Source organism: Calidris pugnax, unplaced genomic scaffold, assembly GCF_001431845.1.
Source record: "Calidris pugnax isolate Ruff unplaced genomic scaffold, ASM143184v1 scaffold151, whole genome shotgun sequence".
Lineage (NCBI taxonomy): Eukaryota > Metazoa > Chordata > Aves > Charadriiformes > Scolopacidae > Calidris > Calidris pugnax.
The window spans coordinates 57,675-82,062 of NW_015090874.1; the positions used below are offsets into that span (position 1 = coordinate 57,675).

Genomic DNA, 24,388 nt, shown 5'->3' on the forward strand with positions numbered 1-24,388 from the left:
CTGAAGCCACAAAAGGTCAAAACTGTGCGCAGCAGGCTCCACGTCAAGTCAACCCAGCTATCTCCATGATATAAAGTCAAAAGAAAGTTCCCAAAAATTAGTTGTTTTCTTCCTGTAGATCATTGTATCTGATTTGGAACCGGGAGGAAGGAGGAAGGATTCATGAATAACTCCAGTTATTCACTGGATGCCCACAAAGAGAAGTTAAATTTTCTCTTCACTTCTGAATTTTGAGAAAATGGTTGTCCATTGGGTTAAAGTCCTGAGGAACTGCATTTTCAAATAATTAAAACAGGTGACTGGCATTGATTCCTACCCTCTAATAGCTGTAATTTGGGCATGAGAATACAAGCAACACACAGCTACAATGATTGTTAATCTTATTATAGCCTAGATTTCTGACATCACTTTGGCTTTGTAGGCCAAGCAACCCAGATGATTTTTTGGTGGCTGTGGTTTTAAAAGATCCCCAGCGGCTTCATATACTCAAAAGTGTTTGTCACAGTCTCTAAATCATTTATCTTGGCTTTTGGTACTTGCATTGTTAATCTGAATTTGGGGTGTTACAAAAACAGAGGCACAGAAATATCCCAATTCCCAATGATAAATGCCAGGCTTACCGTCCATAGATCCCATGGCAATGTCTGAAAAAAAAAAAAAAGAAGTGGAAAAAAGAGGGTTTTATAAAAATACTCTTCATATACTGTGTGTTCAACATGCTACATAACTATGTGCATTAACTAACAAGAGAAAACTTATTTTTATGCATACTTATAATACATATATATTTTACATACTAGCACACACACATAATACACTTTTTCCTTAAACAGGAGGGGCAATATGGGATGGATTGTGGTTATTTCCCACTTCAAAGCAGTTGTTGCTTTCCAGCAAACTCTCACCACCACGTGCTTGAGTCACAGCCAGATTCTGAGCTCGTGACTGAATGATTTCCGACAGGTACAGGAGTCTCTGCAAGGTGTAAGCTTTAAAGAGCTTATATAGGTCAGGTTTTTTAGCTAGTTAAAAAAATGCTCCAGCTATTCACTGAGAACAAATGGGTTTTCTCATAACGCTGACACCACGAAGGAAAATGGCATGCTTTTGGGGAAAGAAGACAAAAAAGTTGACCAATGTTTTCACTTTCTTGTCCAGTCTGTTAAATAATAAATGTTAGTGACCTCTCAGAAGAAAAGCTGAATGGACAGATGGAAGAAAAGGAGCAGACTTCCTGTCAAATATTAATAGCCTACTGCATGGGGAGGAACTCCACTGGTTGGTCCCAAAAGCATTTCGAGATGCTTTAAAACATATCTACTATATTCACACTTAGCTTAAAGTCCGTGAAAACCAAAACTAATGATGCTCAAAAACTAAAATGTAAAACTGTTCCTGAAATATTTGCAAATGTTAAATGTGACATCTAACATTTGCCTTGTGAAAAACTAAAATGTAAAACTGTTCCTGGAATATTTGCAAATGTTAAATGTGACATCTAACATTTGCCTGCAAGAAAGGCTTGCTGCACTTAGCTTCTTTTCCTGCCTGCTTCTTATTTTATAAGGACAGAATGGCTCTCTAAACAACTTCTGCTCTCCTGAACAAAAGACACAGTAATAACTCACTGCTCAGGTTTACAGCAAATTAACATTAACAGCCACTTCTGAATCAGTTTAATTTGGTTTAAGTCCAAGTACGTGCTGCTTCTGTGGATGTAAGCTCACAGGTGTGCCTGTTTACTCTGCTGTAACATTATTAGCTGAACACTCAAGCTTTAAGGAAAAACGGTAGGTCTGCTCTCATAGTGCTAACTGGTACAAACCCTGGACGTCCTACTGACTCCCAGGAAAGGAGAAATTGCTCATTTTTCATTTTTTTCATTTTCCTTTCATTGCTCGTGAGACTTTGAGCAGGATGGGGAAGGAAAAAATTGAGGGAAAAGTGAGACAGACCACAGCTAGCAGAGACAAAAGCCAGGCACATTTAGAAGGTCACTTCTGAAGAAGCCACAGCAACAGACAAGCAAGTGTGGAAGGGCAGACCGGGGCTCACTCACTGTGGTCTGATTACCCTGGCAGAGCAGTGAAAGGAGGTAATTAATGAAATGATCAATAGGGAAGTCATGCCAGGCCTCCTGAGAGCATCACGGCACAGATGACTTACTCCTGCCTTCACGTCACCACTTCAGCAGCTCGCTGAGGGGAAAACATCCATGACTGAGGCAATAATGATACACATCTAGAAACACCACTTAAGGCTCTCTTCTTACTCTCCCTGCAAGGTCGCACAGGGCTCTCCACAGACTGCACCTACAGGTCATCCATGACTGAGGCAATAACAGGGCTCTCCACAGACTGCACCTACAGGTTTCATTCTGTCTGTGCTGCCACAGGAATGACCCTGCCACATCCAGCGAGACCGAGAGCAGACCGCAGGGCTCTCTTCCCTTCTTCTAAACACAGGGTGCTCTGATTCATCCACATGCTCTTGTGGATGTGGACCATCCTTTCTCATATATGTGTGTTGGGAGGAAAGGTGAAAGGAGAGGAGAGACTGAAGGTGCTCAGTGAATGCTTCCTATGTGCCTAGATGAAAATCTACCATCTTTCCTACCATCTACCAATCTTTCCTACACAGAATTATATTCTGTATTTCATGGTACAGTTGCATCTAAAACCAACTCCTTTCCATGAAACTAACAAACTCCCCTACAATCTGTATGATCTGATGTCAGGACAAACGTGCTCAGTCACAAAAGTGAAATGTCTTTGGTTTAATGATCCCACTGCTCTAATCGGCATTATTACAAGACAAGCTAAAAGGTAGAGCTAGCAAAGTCACAGGGTAGAGTTTTCTGCCACTGCTGAATGCCAAGAAATTTCCTTCCTCTTTCCCTTCCTTTTTCCTGTTTAGAAGGAGCAAGAAAAATAACAAGTGAGATGCACAAAGCCTCTGCTATAATTAAACCAGTTCTCTTAGCAAACCACAATTTGAAAGAAATTCCAGCTAACTAACATTCAGAGTGCTGACCATACCGTGTTTTTCCGACAGTGCATAACCTGTAAGAGATCACTCCAGATTTCATTACATAACCAGGACTGCACACCAAATAAGAAATTAATTAACCAAGGGAGAGATCAGCAGAGAACCAGGACTATCTCAGCCTTAAAGCTTCTTGTCTTCTCACTCCTTTCCCAGTGCTGCATTCCTGAACAGCTGATTAGCCCTCTCATGTCTCACTGTACAAGCCAGGCTAGCGATAGCCACAGGGAGAAGGGGTTTTGCTAACAGCGTGTTAATATTATTTCATTCTCTGGGTACAACATAGAGTTACAGCTCTGCTGGCCAGGAGAACCTCCCTACTGTACTATTAGCCCTGTGGGTACTGAGGGCAAGTTCTGGATCTTAAAATAGCAGGTCCCCTAGAGTAAGCCAATGAAAATCAGCAACTCTCTATATAAGGCGCTTTTTTCCCCCCTTTTCCTTTCTTTTTTTCATATTGCTGCAAGAAACTATCATGAAAAATATTACCACAGAATGCAGAATTTCTTTAACAAAACATGCTGCAAGAAAACATCCTATTCCATCCTCTCATTTTTCTTGAGGTTAGGTCTAAAATAGATTTATAAAAGCAAAATCACTCAGATCATATCCACTGCTTGGTGCAGAAGCAATCGCATGCTGACTCCACGAGACCGAGGTCCCCTGAGGCATCTTTCCAGACATGAAGAGTCAAAGCCAGGTCAGAAAAATTGTCAGAAAAACAGGCGCTGGAGAATTATAATGTTGGCACTAAGAGTGATTCTAAAGATGGAAAATAACAGTGTGTCCAAGTCAAGGGCAAGGTTGACCAGCAACCATTCCCATTGGCAGGTATCTCATTTTACCACCTGACAATTTCCTCTCCTTCTGGTACATCATCAAGAACTGAAGGGGAAAGAGAGATGGCTGGCTAGAGCTGCTCAGGAAGATCAAGTTTTTCCAGACACTGCAGATATGCTGCCCATTAGCACACAAGACAAATCTTTGCTACTAAAAACACAGCACGTTGCATTCATCTGCTTTGCCCACCTCAAGGCAGGGAGATACCTGAGACATGGGTGAATGAGTAACTCCTGTTGTTACAGCTTCTGGCTTGAAAGGGTCGAAGTCCAAATCTAGCAAAGATTCCTCTTTCTTAGCTTCAGGAACTTCATTCTGTTAGAAGAGAAACACAACTCTTGAAAAACTCGTCTCTCAAAACCTGCCCCTGGCAGCAAAATATTAAGAGTTACAAGAAAAAAAAAAATATCATATCACAGACTTTCTAGCTGTGGTGCAAGCTGGGAGGGGAGGAAGCTCTGAAGACTTTCCTGAGCTTTGCTGTAACTTTTAATTTTATTTTTATGAGCTTCTCTCTTACAATACCTTTTTTTTCTCTGTAGTGCAGCTTTGTCTTTTCAGGTAAGGCCCTTTTAAAGTGCTTTGAGACAGACACCAAAATTAAAAACTACATAAACGGCACCCAATGTCCATACATTCTAGTAAATTAATCTCTCCCCGAACACAAACATTAGTAAAAAGCCAATACAGAAGCACATAAATGCATTTGAATTAAATTTCAATTCTGAACATGAATACCAATTTACGTTAAATGCTGCCCTTAGCTCTAAACTTTAGGAAATATCTTACGTAACACTAACTAAATCTTGCTACGCTGATCGGCTCTTACAAAACTGGATTACACGGTGGAGCCTTTTTTTGTTTGCAATTAATGAATTAGCCAAGGTCTCTGAGGTCACTACAAATATATGGCAATCCCAAGCACAAATACAGGCTGGGCAGAGAACGGACTGAGAGCAGCCCTGAGGAGAAGGACTTGGGGGTGTTGGTTGATGAGAAGCTCAACATGAGCCAGTGCTGAACACTCCGCCCAGAAAGCCAACCCCATCCTGGGCTGCATTAAAAGAAGGGTGGCCAGCAGGTCCAGGGAGGTGATTCTGCCCCTCTACTCCACCCTGGTGAGACACCACCTGCAATATTGAGTCCAGCTTTGGAGTCCTCAGCACAGGAAAGACATGGACCTGTTGGAAGGGGTCCAGAGAATCATAGAATCACAGAATATTCACGGTTGGAAGAGACCTTTGAGATCATCAAGTCCAACCTCAAAAAAAAACAACAAAAAAACCCCCCAAAAACCTCCACACCACACCCACCCACAAACAGACACAACCCAACAATCTTGGGCACTAGAGCATGCCCTCAAGTGCCACGTCTACACATTTCTGAAATACTTCCAGGGATGGTGACTCCACCACCTCCCTGGGCAGGCTGTTCCAGGGCCTGACCACCCTCTCAGCAAAGTCATTCTCCCGATTATCTAATCTAGACCTCCCCTGCCCCAACTTCAGACCATTTCCTCTGCTCCTGCCATTATTCCCTTGGGAGAAGAGGCCAACCCCCACCTCTCTACACCCTCCTTTCAGGGAGCTGTAGAGGGCAAGGAGGTCTCCCCTCAGCCTCCTCTTCTCCAAACTAAACATGCCCAGTTCCCTCAGCCTCTCCTCGTAGGGCTTGTTCTCCAGACCCCTCCCCAGCTTGGTGGCTCTCCTCTGGACACGCTCCAGCCCCTCAATGTCCTTCCTGTGGTGAGGGGCCCAGAACTGAACCCAGCCCTCGAGGTGAGGCCTCACCAGTGCCCAGTCCAGAGGCACCATCACTGCCCTGCTCCTGCTGGCCACGCTGGTCCTGACACAGGTCTGGATGCTGTTGGCTTTCTTGGCCACCTGGGCACACTGCTGGCTCCTGTTCAGCCGGCTGTCCACCAACACCCCCAGGGCCTTTTCTGCTGGGCAGCTCCAGCTACTCCTCCCCGAGCCTGTACCATTGCCTGGGGTTGTTGTGACCGAAATGCAGGACCCAGCACTTGGCTTAATTAAATCTCATCCCATTGGCCTTGGCCCATGGATCCAACCTGTCCAGGTCCCTCTGTAGAGCCTTCTGACCCTCAAGCAGATCAACACTCCCACCCAGTTTGGTGACACCTGCAAACTTACTGAGGGCACACTCAATTTCCTTATCTAGAGGGGAAGATGATCAGAGGTCTGGAGCACCTCTCCTATTAAGACAGGCTGAGGGAGTTGGGGTTGTTCAGCCTGGAGAAAAGAAGGCTCTGGGGAGACTTTATAGCAGCCTTCCAGTATCTGAAGGGGGCCTACAAGAAAGCTGGAGAGGGACTTTTTATAAGGGCATGTAGTGATAAGGCAAGGGGTAATGACTTCAAACTGGAAGAGGGTAGATTTAGACTAGATATCAGGAAGAAATTTTTCACTATCAGGGTGGTGAGACACTGGAAGAGGTTGCCCAGGGAAGTTGTTGAGGCCCCATCCCTGGAAGTGTTCAAGATCAGGTTGGATAGGGCTTTGAGCAACCTGGTCTAGCGGGAGGTGCCCCTGCCCATGGCAGAGGGTTGGAACTCCATGATCTTTAAGGTCCCCTCCAACCTAAACCATTCAACGATTCTACGATATATATTGGTTCAATGGACTAAAGGTCTTTCCCACTGTAAAGCAACAACAACAAATAATTTCATGTTGAAGCATGCTAATTATTATTAGCGTGAAACTGTAGCTAAGATTTAATTATAACTAATGATAAATATTCTAGGCAAGCATCTTGGGTTTGGAAACAAGGCTAATGCTGCCTACTGCTAGCTGTTCAGTGTTTATTAAGTAAGGAGAGAAGCGTCTCTCTTGATGTACAGAGTATGTAGGCAGTAAAGTATTCATTAGAATACTATTTTGAAAAGTGTTCAGATTGGAAACAGTGCCATGGGAAATTATTTGTACACATACATTCATATGCAATCTTATGTAAGAACTGTAAGACAGGGTCAGATCACATAGTCCAATCTCCTGTTCCTGACTGTGACCAAAGCGTAAGCTAGGGGAAGGCTACAACAACAGAGCAGTCATAAGAACAGCATAACTAGCAAATAATAATAATGATGATGATGATGATGATGATGATAATAGTAAAATAAACAAAGCCTTTCTATTATTAAAACATTTAAGAGTGTAAACTTTCCAAATTGGTGTTACTACTGGTAAAGAGATGTTCAAAGGTAGGTAATTAATGGCTTCCAGATATAATCATAGAATAGTTGGGTTTGGAAGGGATCTGAAAGACCATCTAGTTCCAATACCCTGCCCTGGGCAGGGACACCTTCCACTAGTCCAGGTTGCTCAAAGCTCCATCCAGCCTGGCCTTGAACACCTCCAGGGATGGGGCCTCTGCATGTCACAAGACATCCAAGCTCTCTGTGTCACCTAAGAATGTGGCCCAAATAGCTCCTCAGCTCCCATGCCAGGAATGACAGAGTGACCTGGAAGTCTTCAGTCTGGATGAGGAATGCTAGGGGTGATGTGAGCGGGGTCTACACCAGCCTGAGAGGTTCAGGGGTTTGGCCGCTCCATGTGGCACAGAGTTCAGCTGGGGACCTCCTTGCCATTGGGTAGTGTGAATGTGAGAAATGTATGTGTGCTGAAAGACTGAACAAATTTGTGGCAAAGTAGCCTGTTGTGGATTACTAAACAGGTAGAAATCATGTTGAGGAAGCCCCTGAGCTGCAAATGGCTAGAGGCTGGGAGACCACAGGAGAAAGGGGTGTAAGGAGCACCAACTTTGCTTGCCTTGTTTTATATTCCTCCCTTGGTCTCTGCTTTTGGTCACCGGTGATGACAGATAACTGGTCTGACACACTGAAGCCTTTGTTATGGTCTTACACTTTAAAAAGTCAAAACCAAAACAACCCTTTCCCACCAGTAACCAGCATTACACTCATTCCACCATGCCCTTCATCTCAGCTCTTTAGATTTCATCACATACGCCCTTGAGGCATGAAGAACTCGTATGGCCATGCAGCTTGATGAAACAACACAGCATTAGCTAGCACATAAGCAGAAATGAACGGAGATGGAGAAGTTAATTAATTTTCAGCAGGGTTTGAGGATGAAGTGCTGGGAGGTATGGTTTAGTGATGATGCTCCTTTTTTGTTGTGTGGGTGTCTATTTTTGTCAGTCAGGTTGACGGTTGGACAAGATGATCTTTAAGGTCCCTTCCAACCTAGAAGATTCTGTGATTCTGTGATTTATGAGGACTGAATCAAATGAACAGGAGCCTCACTTCCTCCGTGCATGATGACAGCTGAGGTGTCTGTAGTGACAGGGTACTGACCACTGACATTACCTGTTACCCTCCCCTCAGACCAAAATGAAGACACCTTAGGAACAAAGGCCCAAATACACATACAGAGTAACTGAGATATCAAGTTAGATGAAGACTTAGGAGAAACAGGAACCTCAGGAAATCCCTCAATACGTGACAAAGCTGAGACAGGTAGGCCTGCCAATCATCCTGAGTTAATTCCACCATAGTATGATGAAGCACAAACAAACTCCAAATTTAAAAGAGGTGGCTGTGGCAGAAGGGAGGTGAAACCGCTCAAAAGGAAACAGTCTTCGAGAAATAAGGAGTTAAAATGTAAGCTGGGTTCCTTCTTTAAATCCCCTATCTCCTAACAAGGTCGACAATACTGTTTTGCTGCTTCAAGACATCAGTGTGCTGGTCTCAGGACTACTCCCTACATTCCTGCATCCTCTCTTGTCATAGCTCTGAGTAGTTGCAGGCCCCGTTTGTGGTCAGTCAGGCTATATTTGCTGGATCTTACCAAATCACGAAGGTAATAAATTGTCTGAGAGAACAGAACGAGTTGATAGGAAGGAACACCAGAACATGAAGTAGTGGCTTCAGCAATTTTAGGATGAACCAAGGTCACTCCGACCTTGCCAAGTACACCAAGAAGCTACCCAAATTAGGAAGAGTTCAGAAGTTTAACCTGAGGAAGACTCACAAGACAATCCCCCACCCTGATGAAGGCACCGGAACTCCCACCAGATGAATACCCAAGATGGAAGACTCCGCCTATATATGAATATGCATGTAAAATATGAATATGCATGTAAAGATTATGTAACCTACACTCAAACTTGTATAAAAAAGCTGCACTGATTGCTAACGGACGGAACTCTTTGTCCAGGGCGGCCTGGAGAGTTCCCCAACGCGTTGTTAATAAATACCTCCTGCTTATGGACTTGAAAACTTAGTCTCTGAGCAGTTTCTATTTTCTGAGCAGTTTCTATTTTCTGAGACTGCAGTTTCTATTTCGCTTTTTGGGGCAAATTCGGCATCAGAGGCCATACCTCTCGGAGGACACAGATGCACAAGGGATGTAAAAGGCACAAGAAACCTGCAAGGACAACCAGAACTGCCACCCCCTCTCTGCACGCAGCCTGTACAAGCCTTCAAACAGCCATAGCAGATGTGGGCTGTTCCCTTCAGAGCTGTCAGACACACTCAGACACATTAAGCACCCGGAGGCAGCAGATTATAAAGGCCTACAATGTCCAAGGTAGTAACTGGACACTAGGGAGCAACGCGATGTCAAGGAAACAAGAAATAAAGCAAGAAAACACTCGTTTTTAAACGATCCTTTCATCCTGTCGCCTGGCTATCACATCTTCTCACATCTTTCTTTCACTTAGCAGTAATTAAATCCCTTCATGACAATGAATAAACTAGAAGAGTGAGCTGCTTCGTTGAATCAGGGCCAAAATGGCCAACAGCATCAAGCAGAACTGTCTTTCAGCATCTTGCACAGCACGGAGTGCATTAGTACTGCTCAGTAAAGAAAGATGGACAACAACAATTACAGGGTTTTTTGCGTTCAAGAGAAGTGTTGGGCCTGTTTGTAATCCTCTCCGAGACATGGGATTAAAGCATCAAAGCTCTTTTCATCAGCCTATTGGTTTTGTGCCTCTGCGTGAGGACAGTGCCAGGGACACCTGCAGTGGTCCTCTGGGAAGTCCCACACCATGTAGGTTGTTTGGCCTGGAGAAGAGAAGGCTTCAGGGAGACCTTAAATTGGCCTGCCAGTACCTGAAGGGGCTACAGGAGAGATGGGGAAGGACTCATCAGGGAGTGTGGTGACAAGATGAGGGATAACGGTTTTAAATTGAAAGAGGGGAGATTTAGATTAGATATTTGTAAGAAATTCTTTCCTGTGAGGGTGGTGAGACACTGGAACAGGTTGCCCAGAGAAGCTGTGGCTGCCCCATCCCTGGAGGGGTTCAAGGCCAGGCTGGATGGGGCTTGGAGCAACCTGGTCTGGTGGGAGGTGTCCCTGCCCAGGGCAGGGGGGATGGAACTCCATGATATTTAAGGTCCCTTCCACCCTGAACCATTCCATAATTCTGTAATTAGAAAGCTCTGCAGCTTTCTGCAGCTCCATAGTTTCCTCCATACTGCCCAACAAGGGCTCTGGGAGTGCAGGAGATGCCATAAACACCAAGAAGAATAAGTCCTTGTTTCCTGTGGATTTCACGCAACACATTTTCAATAACTGGTTCTCTTATAGAAGGGTATAAAACCTACACATCATACCATTTGTGTATGCCTGTACATACTCAGGTATCTCAGATACATTAAGGATGCTTTAATCATGGGGATGGGTCTTTCCCAGGTCATTAACTGTGGAGGAGGGAGGTTTGTGGAGGGAGAAGTGCAGATGATTCATGAGAAGGTGGCCAGGGAATAGCTTGGGTCGTTCCCAGGTCATTAACTGTGGAGGAGGGAGGGACATAAATAACTCACTGAAAGGAAATCAGTTTTTCCTTGAGAGACAAAGGAAAGATTTCATTCTCAGGAGCATGCCCCACCTCTATTATGCCACTCCATTTTTCTAACAATCTCTTGTAGAAAGGATGTAAAGGTTCTGGAAATGTGACTTACACTCATTTAAAGTCCCATTGCAGTATCAGCTCTTAATGGAAAAGGCAACCTGGTTCCATTCCTGCTACCCTGGCTAGCCTGAGAGGTGAGGGTAGGGTGAATACAGCATTTAAAGTATTTAAAGCTAGCACATCTAGCACACGTTATGCTGACTCTTACCACTGATGTGAAGGCTCACGTTGCCAGAGTGATAACTCCCGTGAAGTCAGGGTACCATGATGCAACAGACCTGCAATCTCCCTTCAGCAGGAAGGCCCAGCAGTGGCTTCACACTGGGAGCTGCCATTAATTCTTTAATTGCATGGGGACTTAACTATAAATAACTCTTTTCTCTTCCAAATAGATCCCTATGGACAGCAGTGCCTTGTTCTCCCCTCCACAAGAAAAGCAAACATCACATGTTCGAATTCTCTAAAATAACTTTGTTTTCCATTGCTGTGCCTGCATCCTCCTGTGTTGTCAAATGAATTAGTACAAAAACAGTAATTCACATGAAAAGAAAAATTCATAAACATTCTGCATAAGCTTCAGATCTGCATATTTCTCCCCAGTCTATCAGACACAGGCCCGGATTTCAGAGCTGTAATTAGGATAATAGAAAGGGCCCATTATTGAACAACCACCAGTCACCATAAAACCTGGAATAACTGAATACAAATTATACAAACTTATTTTTACACAACTGTGGCTTTCCTGTTTGTTATATACAATTTTTAAAAATTTCATAATAATGAGATAAAAGTAATTTTGATCACTTCTCTGCTATGTAATGTTTCTATGAGCCAAGTGAATGACTAATGTAGCTGGAGCGGCCTTTTATACCTGCAAAAAGTTGATTAAAACAGCCAAGTTCCATTTTTTTAAAAATCACTCAAAAGAAAAAAATGAATACTTTTTATTATTTTGATGGAAGAAACAGAAGCAATGAAGTATCACTGTAAAATGTCACTTGAAATGCTTAGGATTAGGAAAAAAAGCACCTTAGATGAACTCTCAGCTTGTAATGCAGCCTGGATGCAGTGAAACCTCAAACATGGCTGCTTCGCAGTATTTTTGGTTAGGCCTTTCAGGAAATCTCTCTTTTATTTTCAATATGTTAGCAACGTTAGCCCTTTTGAGTGATTTCAAAGATCTATTCAACGATAAAATACTGTACGTGTGACCCTTTCAAGACAACATAAACTGGCAATTGTGCCTCTGTCTTCTACCTGCACGGGCCTCCTCCCTCCCCACAGAGATCAGCCAAAGGGCCACCATCTCAGAGAATTTAGGGCGATTGCATGGTTGGCCCCATCCACCATGCTCTGGAGCTTACCTGTGATGGGGTCGTCACATTTATTTCTGGGACAAAGTTGTCATCGAAGAAGTTAATGATGTTCTCCTGTTGCAACTCCTTCGTGGGTGTGAGCTTGGGCAGCGGTGGGACTGGCGGGCCTTTCCTCAGCTAGGCAGACAGCAAATATGTCACAGACTAGTCCAGGGATAAAAGAAAGAACTTCAAGCTAGGCCTGAACAACTTGTGTTAGGTTTTTATCTCTGCTGCTTCACTTCAAACATGGCAATAAGCCATAGGTTGAAAGGAACTGGTTTGGTTGTTCACCACCAAGCACCCTGAAATAAACTTTGTGGGGAAAAACAAAACAATTCTATGTTTCAAACTCGTTCCAACTCAGGGTTTAAAGCATTTCTTAGCTGATTATTTTTTTTCCTGCTGTGACAGCCACACCGTTCAGGACGGCTCCTCTCCTATGCAGCCCACAGCTGTAGGGTGATATTGCACAGAACCAGGCTTCTGCAGCTTTTTGGCTTCTTAAGTTCATTTCTGTTTAGCTTTGGGATTTTGTGCCTGCCCACCTGTCGCTACTTTTAAAGCCTACTTAAAGCTAAGACCACATCATCTCTGGGAACCACAGCACCTCAAAGGTGCTTAGGTTACTAATTCCCCCTCCTCTCCAGAGATTCACATAACTGTGACAAACTAATTGCTTGAAATAACGCCAAATACTATTGGGTGATTTTAAAATCTGTCAAAATACCAAGTAAAAAAAAATAAAATCCACAAAACCCCTTTAGGTGGTATAGTGACCCAACACCATTGGCACCAGTAGGACTAAGCTGAGTCCTATCAGATGAATATTCAGGCAGTGAGGTGTCACATTTTGGGAAACCAGAGAAAACAAGCGTGTTCATGTATAACTAAACACAAAAAAATATTCCTTCTGATGTGCTCCCACCAGAGAAATAGCAATCCCAATTCTGGGCAACCTCCAAGGGAAAAGCCATCTTCAGTCGACTCTTCTGTGTGTGTACAAAGAGCAAAAATTGACCTAGGACTCGATCCCAATTCTGAAAACATCAGTAACTCCAACACAAGTCTTCACTTGATGTGTTCACCAAGTGTCACATACAACTCTCCTGCCACAGATGAAACTGATTCTTATTTCACCGATACTGGTGAGTATATTGGGGTTTGATTCCAACAGTGTCAAACTTCTCGATCCAGTGTTAATAACACTGAGAATATTCCTATTAATAACATTTATTAAGAATATTGAGAGTTATTTGAAGGTAATAACGAAATGTTTATCATTAATAACAACAATCAAGTCTTTAATTCTCAGTAATGTTCACATCAGTATTTAAGCTAGCTCTATTATTTACTGTTTTAGAGGTTGGCCAGACCAGTGATACTCACTGGCTAATTTTTTTGCAGGGTAAGCATGAATTTGAAGGTGAATGAAGAGCAGAAATACATAATTACTGAAATTCACAAGGAGGGTTTAGAAATAGGTTTTTCAAACTATCACTGCTGGGATATGGCTCCTTACAGACTATGCAACTTTTCAAGGAGTGCTTTGCTTTGTCACCACAAGTCCCCCCAGTTCACAGGTCATCTTAAATTTTCTTCATTCCCCCTTATATAAAAACCACATTCCACCCACGCTTGTGACACAGGGATGACCAACCAATGAACAGAACAGAGTGTGACAGAGCCAGTGGCTTTCCTGTCACCTCTCAGTCACAGCCTAGATGAAAAATCCACCATGTACATCATCTCAGCTACCTGTTACTGCATGACAGGCCAGTTTCTCCTGCTGGGTTTCTGCTTACCTGTGTGGGTGACTTAGGTCGGGCTGGTGCTGGAGATGCTGGTGCCAGCATGTGGTTGGGACTAGCAGTAGGGCTGGGCAGTGGAGAGACCTCCTCTGGTGGTGACGGCGTTTTTGCAATGCGGAGAGGACCTGAATCACTAAAGAGAAGCAAAGGGATGGCAAGGACATACATATCGTGCTGACTTACCACCTTGACAATTTGATGCAATAGTTGACCTGCACCCCTGATGTAACACCAGTGACCACAAAAGGCAGCACACACTGGGGACAAACTGAGCCATTATATAGCGACTAGAACCAAAACTGCAATTAAATTCAATTAAAATTCTGTGATCTACAGTGTCGAAGGAAGCTTTGATTTTGAGTGGCCTTCATTTTTGGAACATCTGTTTACCTAATCATTATAGAATCATAGAATATTTCAGGTTGGAAGAGACCCTTGGGATCATCGAGTCCAACCATCTACCCTACTGTACAAGTCCTCCCCTACACCATATCCCTCAGTATATATATATAACCCTCAGTATATAACTTGTAGGAAACCAAGCACCTGCATTTTTTTCAGATTCAGTATTTGAAATGAGGCTTTACATATACGTTTATAACTATCATAAAACGTGAGACAGAATGATTGTCTTCATTTCACACAGTTGTCAGAATAAAAGGCTCTAAAGACAAAAACCCCAGGGGAAGGCATAACCATGAATAACGCAAGGAATTTTGAAAGCTCAGCAATTTCAGAGAGGCTTCAATAAAGCAAAACACAACCAAGGTTATTAGAAAGAAATCACTATTTAGAGGGACAACTCACCACAACTATAAACAAGCAGTAGCCAAGTGACTTCAACAGAGCTCTGCCGATACTAAGGAAAGATCTGATGAAGTTCTGAGAAAGGATTTGCCCTTCCCCCAAAAAGGACCTGGTGCAAATGCCAAGACATATTCAGCTACCTAGAAATGCTGAAAGCTTAACAACTCAGGGAGGCTACAAACTACAGCACTCGACAGCCACAGCACTCTGTAAGAGAAGAGCCACTCCTACACATCTCCAGGGAGAACAGAAGCGCTAACTGATCGAGGAGACCACACCATAAACAGGTTCCTAATGCCAACACGAGAATAATTCGTTCTTTGCAAAGGACACACTTAGCTCACACTCACCACCTCTTTCTGTGGAAATATTACCAAAAAGGACCTGGTGCAAATGCCAAGACATATTCAGCTACCTAGAAATGCTGAAAGCTTAACAACTCAGGGAGGCTACAAACTACAGCACTCGACAGCCACAGCACTCTGTAAGAGAAGAGCCACTCCTACACATCTCCAGGGAGAACAGAAGCGCTAACTGATCGAGGAGACCACACCATAAACAGGTTCCTAATGCCAACACGAGAATAATTCGTTCTTTGCAAAGGACACACTTAGCTCACACTCACCACCTCTTTCTGTGGAAATATTAAAAAAAAAAAGAAAAAATAAGCAATTATTAAGAAATTTCTTTCCCAGGTACAATATTTGCCTTCAGGATAGAGTATTCAGTAGCATACAAGTTTTTTTAAGATGTTTCTTTTTACACAGTTCTTGAAAGGAATGATTAGATACTGCATTTATCTACCATCTACTTCTCATGCATCTAAAAAGGAAAGCTGTTTTATCTTACAAAAACCCACTCCTGAGTAGTATTTTAGAGCATCTGAACTAATAACCGAAGTCAAAATCTATCCAGGTTTTCACACAAAGCAGAGTACTGAGTAGCATACAAGTTTTTAAGATGTTTCTTTTTACACAGTTCTTGAAAGGACTGATTAGATACTGCATTTATCTACCATCTACTTCTCATGCATCTAACAAGGAAAGCTGTTTTATCTTACAAACACCCACTCCTGAGTAGTATTTTAGAGCATCTGAACTAATAACCGAAGTCAAAATCTATCCAGGTTTTCACACAAAGCTCTGTACAGTAAAAAAAAGTAACATGGTAACTAAAATAAAATAATTTTAAAAAGCAATTTAAAAAAAAAAAGTTAAGATGACACCACATTATCTATGTCTACTGATCTCCAGCAATAATTATTATTTTTTTCTCTCATTGATAGTAGGAGTAATTCAGTGGGAATGAGCATGTGCATGCTGGATATGGTCTAGGAGACACAGGTGGACTGTTTACTAGTATCTGTTTATTAGGAAAAATGCTTGAAGTTTTCCAACACTACATTATTTTTCATCCAGCTCTGTACAGTAAAAAAAAGTAACATGGTAACTAAAATAAAATAATTTTAAAAAGCAATTTAAAAAAAAAAAGTTAAGATGACACCACATTATCTATGTCTACTGATCTCCAGCAATAATTATTATTTTTTTCTCTCATTGATAGTAGGAGTAATTCAGTGGGAATGAGCATGTGCATGCTGGATATGGTCTAGGAGACACAGGTGGACTGTTTACTAGTATCTGTTTATTAGGAAAAATGCTTGAAGTTTTCCAACACTACATTATTTTTCATTCCTACAAATCCTTTAGTCCAGCTCGTGAGTCCATCCTAAAGGGCCCCTACAAATCCTTTATGGAAACATAGTCCAGCTCGTGAGTCCATCCTAAAGGGCTGGGAAGTGGTGATGCATGAGCTCACAACTCCTGAAGCAGTGTGTAAGTATAGAGGAACATGGATTAACACTGAACTAATCCAAAACAAGATTTTTGAACATGTTCATAGTAAAGTAGTTCTGAATTTCACACTAAGTCAGAAGGTTCAATATTTTGTTCTTTGTTCTTCCAAAGTGAGATCAAAACAAATGTAGAAATATCAGCCATACGTTTGAGGCAGATGTTATGTTGTTCAGTCAGTCTTAATTATGGCTAATCTGAGTCCAACTTGAGGGCAAATTAGCAGTAACTATAACGTTGTTCTGATTGCTTCTGATAAGCTGGAAATTCAAGATTCATGTATTCACTCTAAATACCATTGTGTTTTGCTAAGTCTCACTGTTTTATAATTTCAGACTCTGCTGGCTATGACTATTACAGTACTGAGAAATCAAATTATGGCAGAAAGGCTAAATTTGTTGCAAGCAAAAAGTCCAAAATACTGCACTGGCATGCACTGACCTTAAGAAAGCACCATCTGATTTTGAACTTTTTCTGCTTTTGTTTTTAAGACAAGATTTCTCTTGAAAGTAATTAAAAATATGGTATTTTGTGACACTAAATACCATTGTGTTTTGCTAAGTCTCACTGTTTTATAATTTCAGACTCTGCTGGCTATGACTATTACAGTACTGAGAAATCAAATTATGGCAGAAAGGCTAAATTTGTTGCAAGCAAAAAGTCCAAAATACTGCACTGGCATGCACTGACCTTAAGAAAGCACCATCTGATTTTGAACTTTTTCTGCTTTCGTTTTTAAAGTAATTAAAAATATGGTATTTTGTGACATTCTTTTTACTTCAGCTTTTGTGATGGGCTCTCGGATCACATTTCTTGACTTTTCGCCCATGAGCAGAAGAGAGAAAAGCTGACTTACAAAGGTTGGGATCCTCACTTAAATCATATGCCTTTAGGAGCTAAAAACACATCTAAACATTTCAAGGCTTTAAAAAAAAAATATAAGAGTTAGCAACATTGCTCTACAGTAAGCCTCTAAGAATAAATAAGCTATATACTTAGCTGGTGCATGTCTAGAATGAACTAGGCTAAATTGCAACAGCTGAGAATTTGGCCCTTATTCTTTTTTTTTTCTTTGAAAGGAAAAATAAGTGGGTGATGAAGGAAGTTTTCATCTATACTCATGTCGATAAGAATTCCAACCAAGGTACCTTCATCCATCATCCTGAATGAGAAGACCCAGTGATGGGGTTGTGCAGCCATCACTACACATGGTGTAGGTGTTTACATGTGCTGGAACCCACAAAGCCTATGGCAATGCAATTAATTAAAAAAAGCAGTAAATTCACCTTGGTGCCCCTTGGATGGTGAAGGCCTTGTCTGCGTGCTGATCTCCCAGCTTCGTCATCACTTCATAAAGTTTGTGACATAGCTGAGGAAACAAAACACTTGCCTGAGTTTACATGAAGCACTAGAGTAATGATTAAAAACACAAGTGATAAATACGGCCTGATAATATAAAATCTGATAACTTTAAAATGGCATATAAATCCTTCGAAAAATACTCTGTGCCACATATATCAAGAGCCTAAGTGGAAACCTATCAAAATAGAGTTTGGACTAGATGATCTCTATGGTCCCTTCCAACTCTAAAAATTCAGTGAAAATCCACAGAATCAAAGATAACAGCAGTTCTTCAAAAACATAAGCTGGTTTTCAGAGAACAAGTTTCTAAGTGTGACTGACTGCTGCCTTTTCCCCAATGAAGGAGGACACCTAATGTTTAAAGCAACATGGGTAGCCAAGAAGACTCATGTTTCCCCCTCAAAAGGCTAATCCGAATTTATGTGGGACTTCAGTCAAGCAAGTTTTCCAAACAATTTGAGTTCCTATTATAGATAATACACTACTTTTTACCAAGGTACATGGCAAAAGATGGAAACTGCTCGATTTGCCTTACAGTCACAGATAGAACGTTGCATTGCCGACAGCGTGTATCGCAGTCTTGAGGGGAATGCTTGACATGTTTTTGTTGTAGTGATTAAAGCAATGTGATCACAGAATCTTCTAGGTTGGAAGGGACCTTAAAGATCATCTTGTCCAACCATCAACGCGATGCCCAGCCATCGGACACGGAAAACATACTAAAGGCAAGAGCACACTATAAAGAATGGAGAAGTCATCAAAACAGAACGTGAATTTAGTGCTACAGCTGATAATGCCCCGTAATCCCAAATTGTATGGGCTGCCCTTCCCTTAAGGAGAGTGCAAAAAAAGGCATGTAGAAATGAATACAAGGGTTACACTAGACATCTGGACCTAGGGCAAATTCTCATGTGTACCTCTGTGAGGCTTTTACATTACGAGACGCTTGCTGTTACGCGTATCACACGACCCATTATACATGAGATATTCGTTTTTACTCACTACAGCTATTTCCTTGTGAAACTTGGCTTCGAGGCTGGATACATTTTTGAAGGTGTTCACATAGAAGCCAACTCGTCTACAGAGGATGGCACAAAGAAAGGAAAGAGAGAATAAAAGATAGGGGTGGGAGCGCCACAAAGGCAAATTCATACTTTTTTCCCCAGACTACAAGCAACGTTCTTGACTATTACTCTCAGCAAAGCAAATAATTGGACCGAATGTCACAATTTCAGACATAGTTTGTTCTTGATGATTTCTGTTTGTGTTAAGAACTGTCACACTTCACGCTGCACAGGGTGAACCGAGTTGAGATTACTCCATAGCAGGGGGGGCTGTAGCTTGTTTTAGAGAAGGGGAAGATCAGAAAAGGGTTGTTTTATGAGTATGGGACCAGCGCAGGGAAGACAAGGTGCTCTGGGCACCCTGTGTCCCACCAGACAGCAGGGCAGCACCTGGGTGATGCAGGCACCTCTGGAGACCTGGAGGTGAGTGTCTCATGCTCAGCCCTCCTTAAAGAAATCAGCCCTGAAATACATGCACACGTATAGAAGAGAAAATAATTTCTAATACAGACTAGGCAATTTTGCACGTCATCGAAAATCTGCTTGCTTGGGGTGAGTGATTAAATACCTCTTGTACACTTCAAAAGTAAGGGGGTTTTCTTAGGTTTTTAATTACTCTTTTCCCTATTTAAAACTTCCATGTGTAGTTTCTCCAAACTTTTATTAAAAAAAAAATAATAAAATCATCTTTTGCATGAGAATAAGACTGCAAAATGTCAACTCAATGGATTCTTTACTCCCTGAAGAGTTGTAATAACTTAAAAAAAAGAGGACTCTGAAAGCAATTACTTTCTAAATTATGCCTATTGCTCAAATGAAATTCTGCCTTTCCCTGAGACTAGTTAGTGGGCAGCACACATATTGAAATAAAAGGGCCCTTACTCTCAATCCTTCATATGCACTTTTACTTTAAGTAAGCCCATAAAATAAATACCTTGAACTTGTAGAGGCTTTTCAACTGAAATAGGCAGAAACACAGCAGGAGAAGCCTCCATTGAGATGAAATTTAACAGGAATTAATTTAGAAGGCAAAGCAGACAAATGATACTTCAGTGACTCACAACACATTTCCACTCCAGACTGCCATTTGTCAAAGAACACGGCACACTAATGAGATGCTTATTTTTCTACTGCTTTTGTTCTCCTGTTCATTTTGTCTTATATTTTCTATATAAGCACAATTCATGATTAAACTTCTCGAATGAATGATCTATGCCATCAAAGGCTTTTCCATCGCAGATGTATTCAGTGCAAAACTACAAAATGTGTACGCTGATCTAGTTATAATGTTGTTTGTCCCTTCTTGTACCATTTGGGTAGTCCTTATGGGAACACAGAAACAACAACTGCCATAAAATCTGTATACATTTGTAAGGTTTCTTTGTTTCAATACCTTTTACAGAAAAATGACCTGTAAGTGGACTCGTTACAAATCTAGAAAAACATGTGGTCGCTCTGTACAATTACTTTTGACAGTGGAAATATCTGATCCTATTTATTACCAATTGGATTTTTTTTTTCTTTGAAAGGATCAGGTATCCACCCCCAAGGTATCTGAGAAAGGTTATGGAAGCAGTGGTTTGTAGGCATGTTCTGTGCTCTGACACAGTTATGTACCCATAAAATGGAGACCTTTTGCACCTCAGAATGAAGATATGATAACAAATCTTAAGTGCCAGGATACACTGAAAGACATAAGCATAATACACTTATAGTAAGTATAATTTTGGATTATTTGCAGGCATTTTGCCTTTCATTATTTAAAAAAGATAATGGATGGGATCTTCAAGGAGCCATCAAACCATTTTCTATCAGCTCATTAAAATGCCCTGGTTCCCTTTCCAAACTCCCCCTTTAGGCCTTCCAGACAGTATCTGCCTGGGCTTACCGTGACCACAGAGATGGCAACTCCTCTTGTAAATCAGTGTTAAACTCTTCAAACACTTTCTGTGCTTTTTGAAATTCTTCTTCTGCCTAAACCAAAATGAAACAGAGTGAATTCTGCAATCACTACGGCATAGGAAAACCTGCTGAAATTGGTTTTGTGCGGGTTTTTTTTGGTGGGTCTTTTAAAATTTTTATTAACAAAGGATGTGTTAGCCCCACACAGGACTGGCAGTTCCCTCAGTCTCATTGAAAGAGAAAGTTAGGGCTCAAACAGGACGCATTCCTGAGAGAGGCCCAGCACGTCCTCCACATGCACCACAATGCTCAATACATATTTATGCTTAAGGCTATCATTATTTCCATTTCTGGGAGAGGAAAAAGAAGAGAAACAAACTTTGTGCTCTGTCTCTGCACAAAAACAAATGCCACCAGAGCCCCCAAAATCTTCTGCCACCATCCTTCCCGTTGTGCTACCTTGGTAATTCTGCCTTCATCTTTTCTTTTGGAGCTCTGCAGGGCTTCTAGATGATGCCTTGCACTGTCGTAGTCCACTAGCTTCCTGCTTCGTTTTGCAATGCGAGTCTGTACAGGGGTAGAAAGGAAAATCAGCATAAACAGCACTTTTTTAAAAGCTATTTTACCTACGTTGTCATTTAAGTTTTTTGACATACTTTTATTCTCCCTAATCTGATGTTCATATCTGAATTACTGCATCATGCAGGAACATGAACATGCTAAAAGAGACAAACTAATCACCTTATTTTCAATAAGGAATTCATTTACAGATTGTTTGGAAGGGTTTTTTGTGGACATAGGGCTTATGGGCCTTGGAATTGAGATACCACTGTTATGCAAGCCTTGTCTCGTTCTCCAGAATAAATGGACCTTTTAAACTCATGGTAACACCATCTTTTCCCTTATATTGGTCTGCAAATTTAATAAATAATTAACGTAATTTTTTTCTAGAGTTGGAAAAATGCTTCAAATAGACTTTTTAGTATAGTTGCTCTGACACATAACTACGATAACTGGTGCTCAACATACAATAGGAATGCTAATTTACCTGATATAATTCTTTTAAAACTAAATAAAAGTCCTCTGATATGCACTGACTTTGCAAAGCTATATATTACACATAAATTCCACATGCTGAGAGAGCGTAAGGACAGTTTGATTTACAAGTTTGAGACTGAACATCAGTAATATTGGGATTTTTTTAATTATTTTTCCTTTAGTCCTCGAGATAAATGCCAAAGGGGATGACTGCATGACTCAGTTATAAACCATCACAAAGAACTTCTAGCTATGTCCACACAGTCACATTCAAACGTGCAAGTATCTACCTCTCACCTGTTATGATTCTTTATCCCCACACATTTCATTTAGTAACCATCTCCCTGGACCCTGCACCAGACAAAGCTCCTGGGAGAGGCTAGACTCTGCACAACAGTCTCTCCTGATGTCTATTAAAAAAATCTTTTTATAATTAATTAAAAGACAGGAACCGTGGCTTAGTCAAGAGAAAGATACTTAGATACCCACAGGTGCATCTAGCCAAAACCAAAAAGACTTCTTTTCATTCTAATTTGTCTGGCATTTTAACAGCTGAAGAGCTTAATGTGTCCCTCTTGAAGCTGGTGAGAATGATCTCATACCAAATAAACAAGACCAGGAAAAAAACATAAAAAATTTTATCTACAACGGCTAATTTATTTCCAAGTACTACTGCCTGCAAAATATTTTTGTTCACCTAGAAAATCAGTGCAGCCTCATGTCAGGGATTTACTTACAGAACAACATCTTTTACATTGCAAAAGAGAATGACTTCCACCTTCCCTCCTTTTTGATTTTTCTTTGCCTGTAATCTAATTTTGTATTTATTTTATGACTCAACGCTAATTTTAAAAATTGTCCTTTATAGGAAATCATTACTGTACTTTGATATCAGGAAATTGTCCTAGATATGTGTCCAAGGTCAACAACGAGCCATCCACCAGTTTTTGATGGAAGTCTTCCCAAAGTTCATCACATTTCTGTAAAGGTGGAAAAGAGAAAAATGCGCTTAGTTGTTTAATTCCACTCCAAACCTAGGAGAAATACAAATGTAATTGGTAAAGATTAATCTTCCTGAAGTTTTAAAATGTTCTTCCGAGCAATAAAACAAAGTGTACTTACAAGGTAAATGGAAAAGATTATCTTGATATTGCAAGTTTTAAATTCACAAAAGAAGATTTAGCACAATAACTAGCTTGTGTTTTCATTCTTTCAAATAGTAACTGTGAAAATAAGGATATCACAGATTCAAGGGCTTCCTCAGGATTGCAGGTCCCTGAGGGTCAACAATGCAGAATCTGAAGTTGCCCTAGTTCTTATGCCTATGTTCAGTGATGATGAACCTTCCTTACAGAGAAAAGAAGGACAACCAAAAATAGAGGAGTAAATAAAATGAAGGAAAAAACAAAGCTTATTTCCCATCATTTACGAGGGTTTGTAAGTTTAGCTTTGCTTGGTCGTTTTTAAAATAAAAGCTGTGGAGACTCACCCTAAAAAACAGGTCTTTCCATCTCATATTTTTTGTGCCATTAAGGTCCATTTGATAAAATGACCGTTGCACAGACAAGAACTCTACCTCGCACTGCTTGAGAACCAGGATGCCAGATATGAAACGTGCCAACATCAGAGGCAAAATAAGCAAAATCCACCCCCTCAGAAGCTTTGCAGAACTTCCCTTCGCAGCCCTGGGCATTCACCAAGAGACACTCCTTAGAGCTTTTCGTTTTTCAACAACATGTTACCGCAGCTGGTGTGACAAGGGCCCCGTGGGGAGCAGGGTGAGATTCCTTGCCAGAAGCAAATCCAGTTACATAGAGACATAGTGCTTGAGGTCCCGGGTTCTCAACTGAGCAAGTCATTAGCACACATTAAATATCCTGATCCCCCATTTCTTTGCACATTTCAAAAAATCACTGAACCCCCTTCTTTGCTGGGAGGGAGGGTAAAGGGGGTGAGCACTGCTCTGCAGGGCTGTTATCCTCACCGGCAACCCTGGAAAGCTATTCCCCAGTGTTTGATTTATCATGAGCTACTATAGGGCATATTATAAATGCTGTGTGATGCCAGCACTCAGTTCATTCATTTCCTACCCTAAGGGAGTCCCTAATGAATTATTACAATCTATTAATCATGGTTAAAAGAAATACCTCATTTATTAACACAATATTTAATCACAGTGGTCTACAGAGCGGCACAGCGTTAGATCATAGGAAGCAACAACCAGTCTTGGGCATTTGCCTTTGTATCTTGCTGATACAAATTTTGGACAAATTAAAATCACAGAGGTTCTCTGAAAGCCCACGGGCTCAAAAAACATTACAGAAGAGCCCTTTAAACCATCATCTTTCCTGCTATAAAGAATAAGGTAATTTAGGTGGATCCGGTTTGGAATGATCATTTATACCCTGGACTGA

The 24,388-nt window shown here is 41.3% G+C and overlaps 1 protein-coding gene across 1 annotated transcript in view; it reads right to left on the reverse strand.

The window, feature by feature from the left end:
* The window catches only part of AMPH (amphiphysin), a 152,164-nt gene that overhangs the window by 31,819 nt on the left and 95,957 nt on the right, over positions 1–24,388 (reverse strand). The window contains exons 5-13 of the mRNA XM_014946158.1: positions 22,859–22,954; positions 21,396–21,503; positions 20,923–21,008; positions 18,973–19,048; positions 17,895–17,977; positions 13,943–14,081; positions 12,147–12,275; positions 4,093–4,200; positions 621–644 (exon numbers count right to left, since the gene is read on the reverse strand). Coding sequence (XP_014801644.1) covers positions 621–644; positions 4,093–4,200; positions 12,147–12,275; positions 13,943–14,081; positions 17,895–17,977; positions 18,973–19,048; positions 20,923–21,008; positions 21,396–21,503; positions 22,859–22,954 — 849 coding nt within the window. The remainder of the gene's footprint in view (positions 1–620; positions 645–4,092; positions 4,201–12,146; positions 12,276–13,942; positions 14,082–17,894; positions 17,978–18,972; positions 19,049–20,922; positions 21,009–21,395; positions 21,504–22,858; positions 22,955–24,388) is intronic.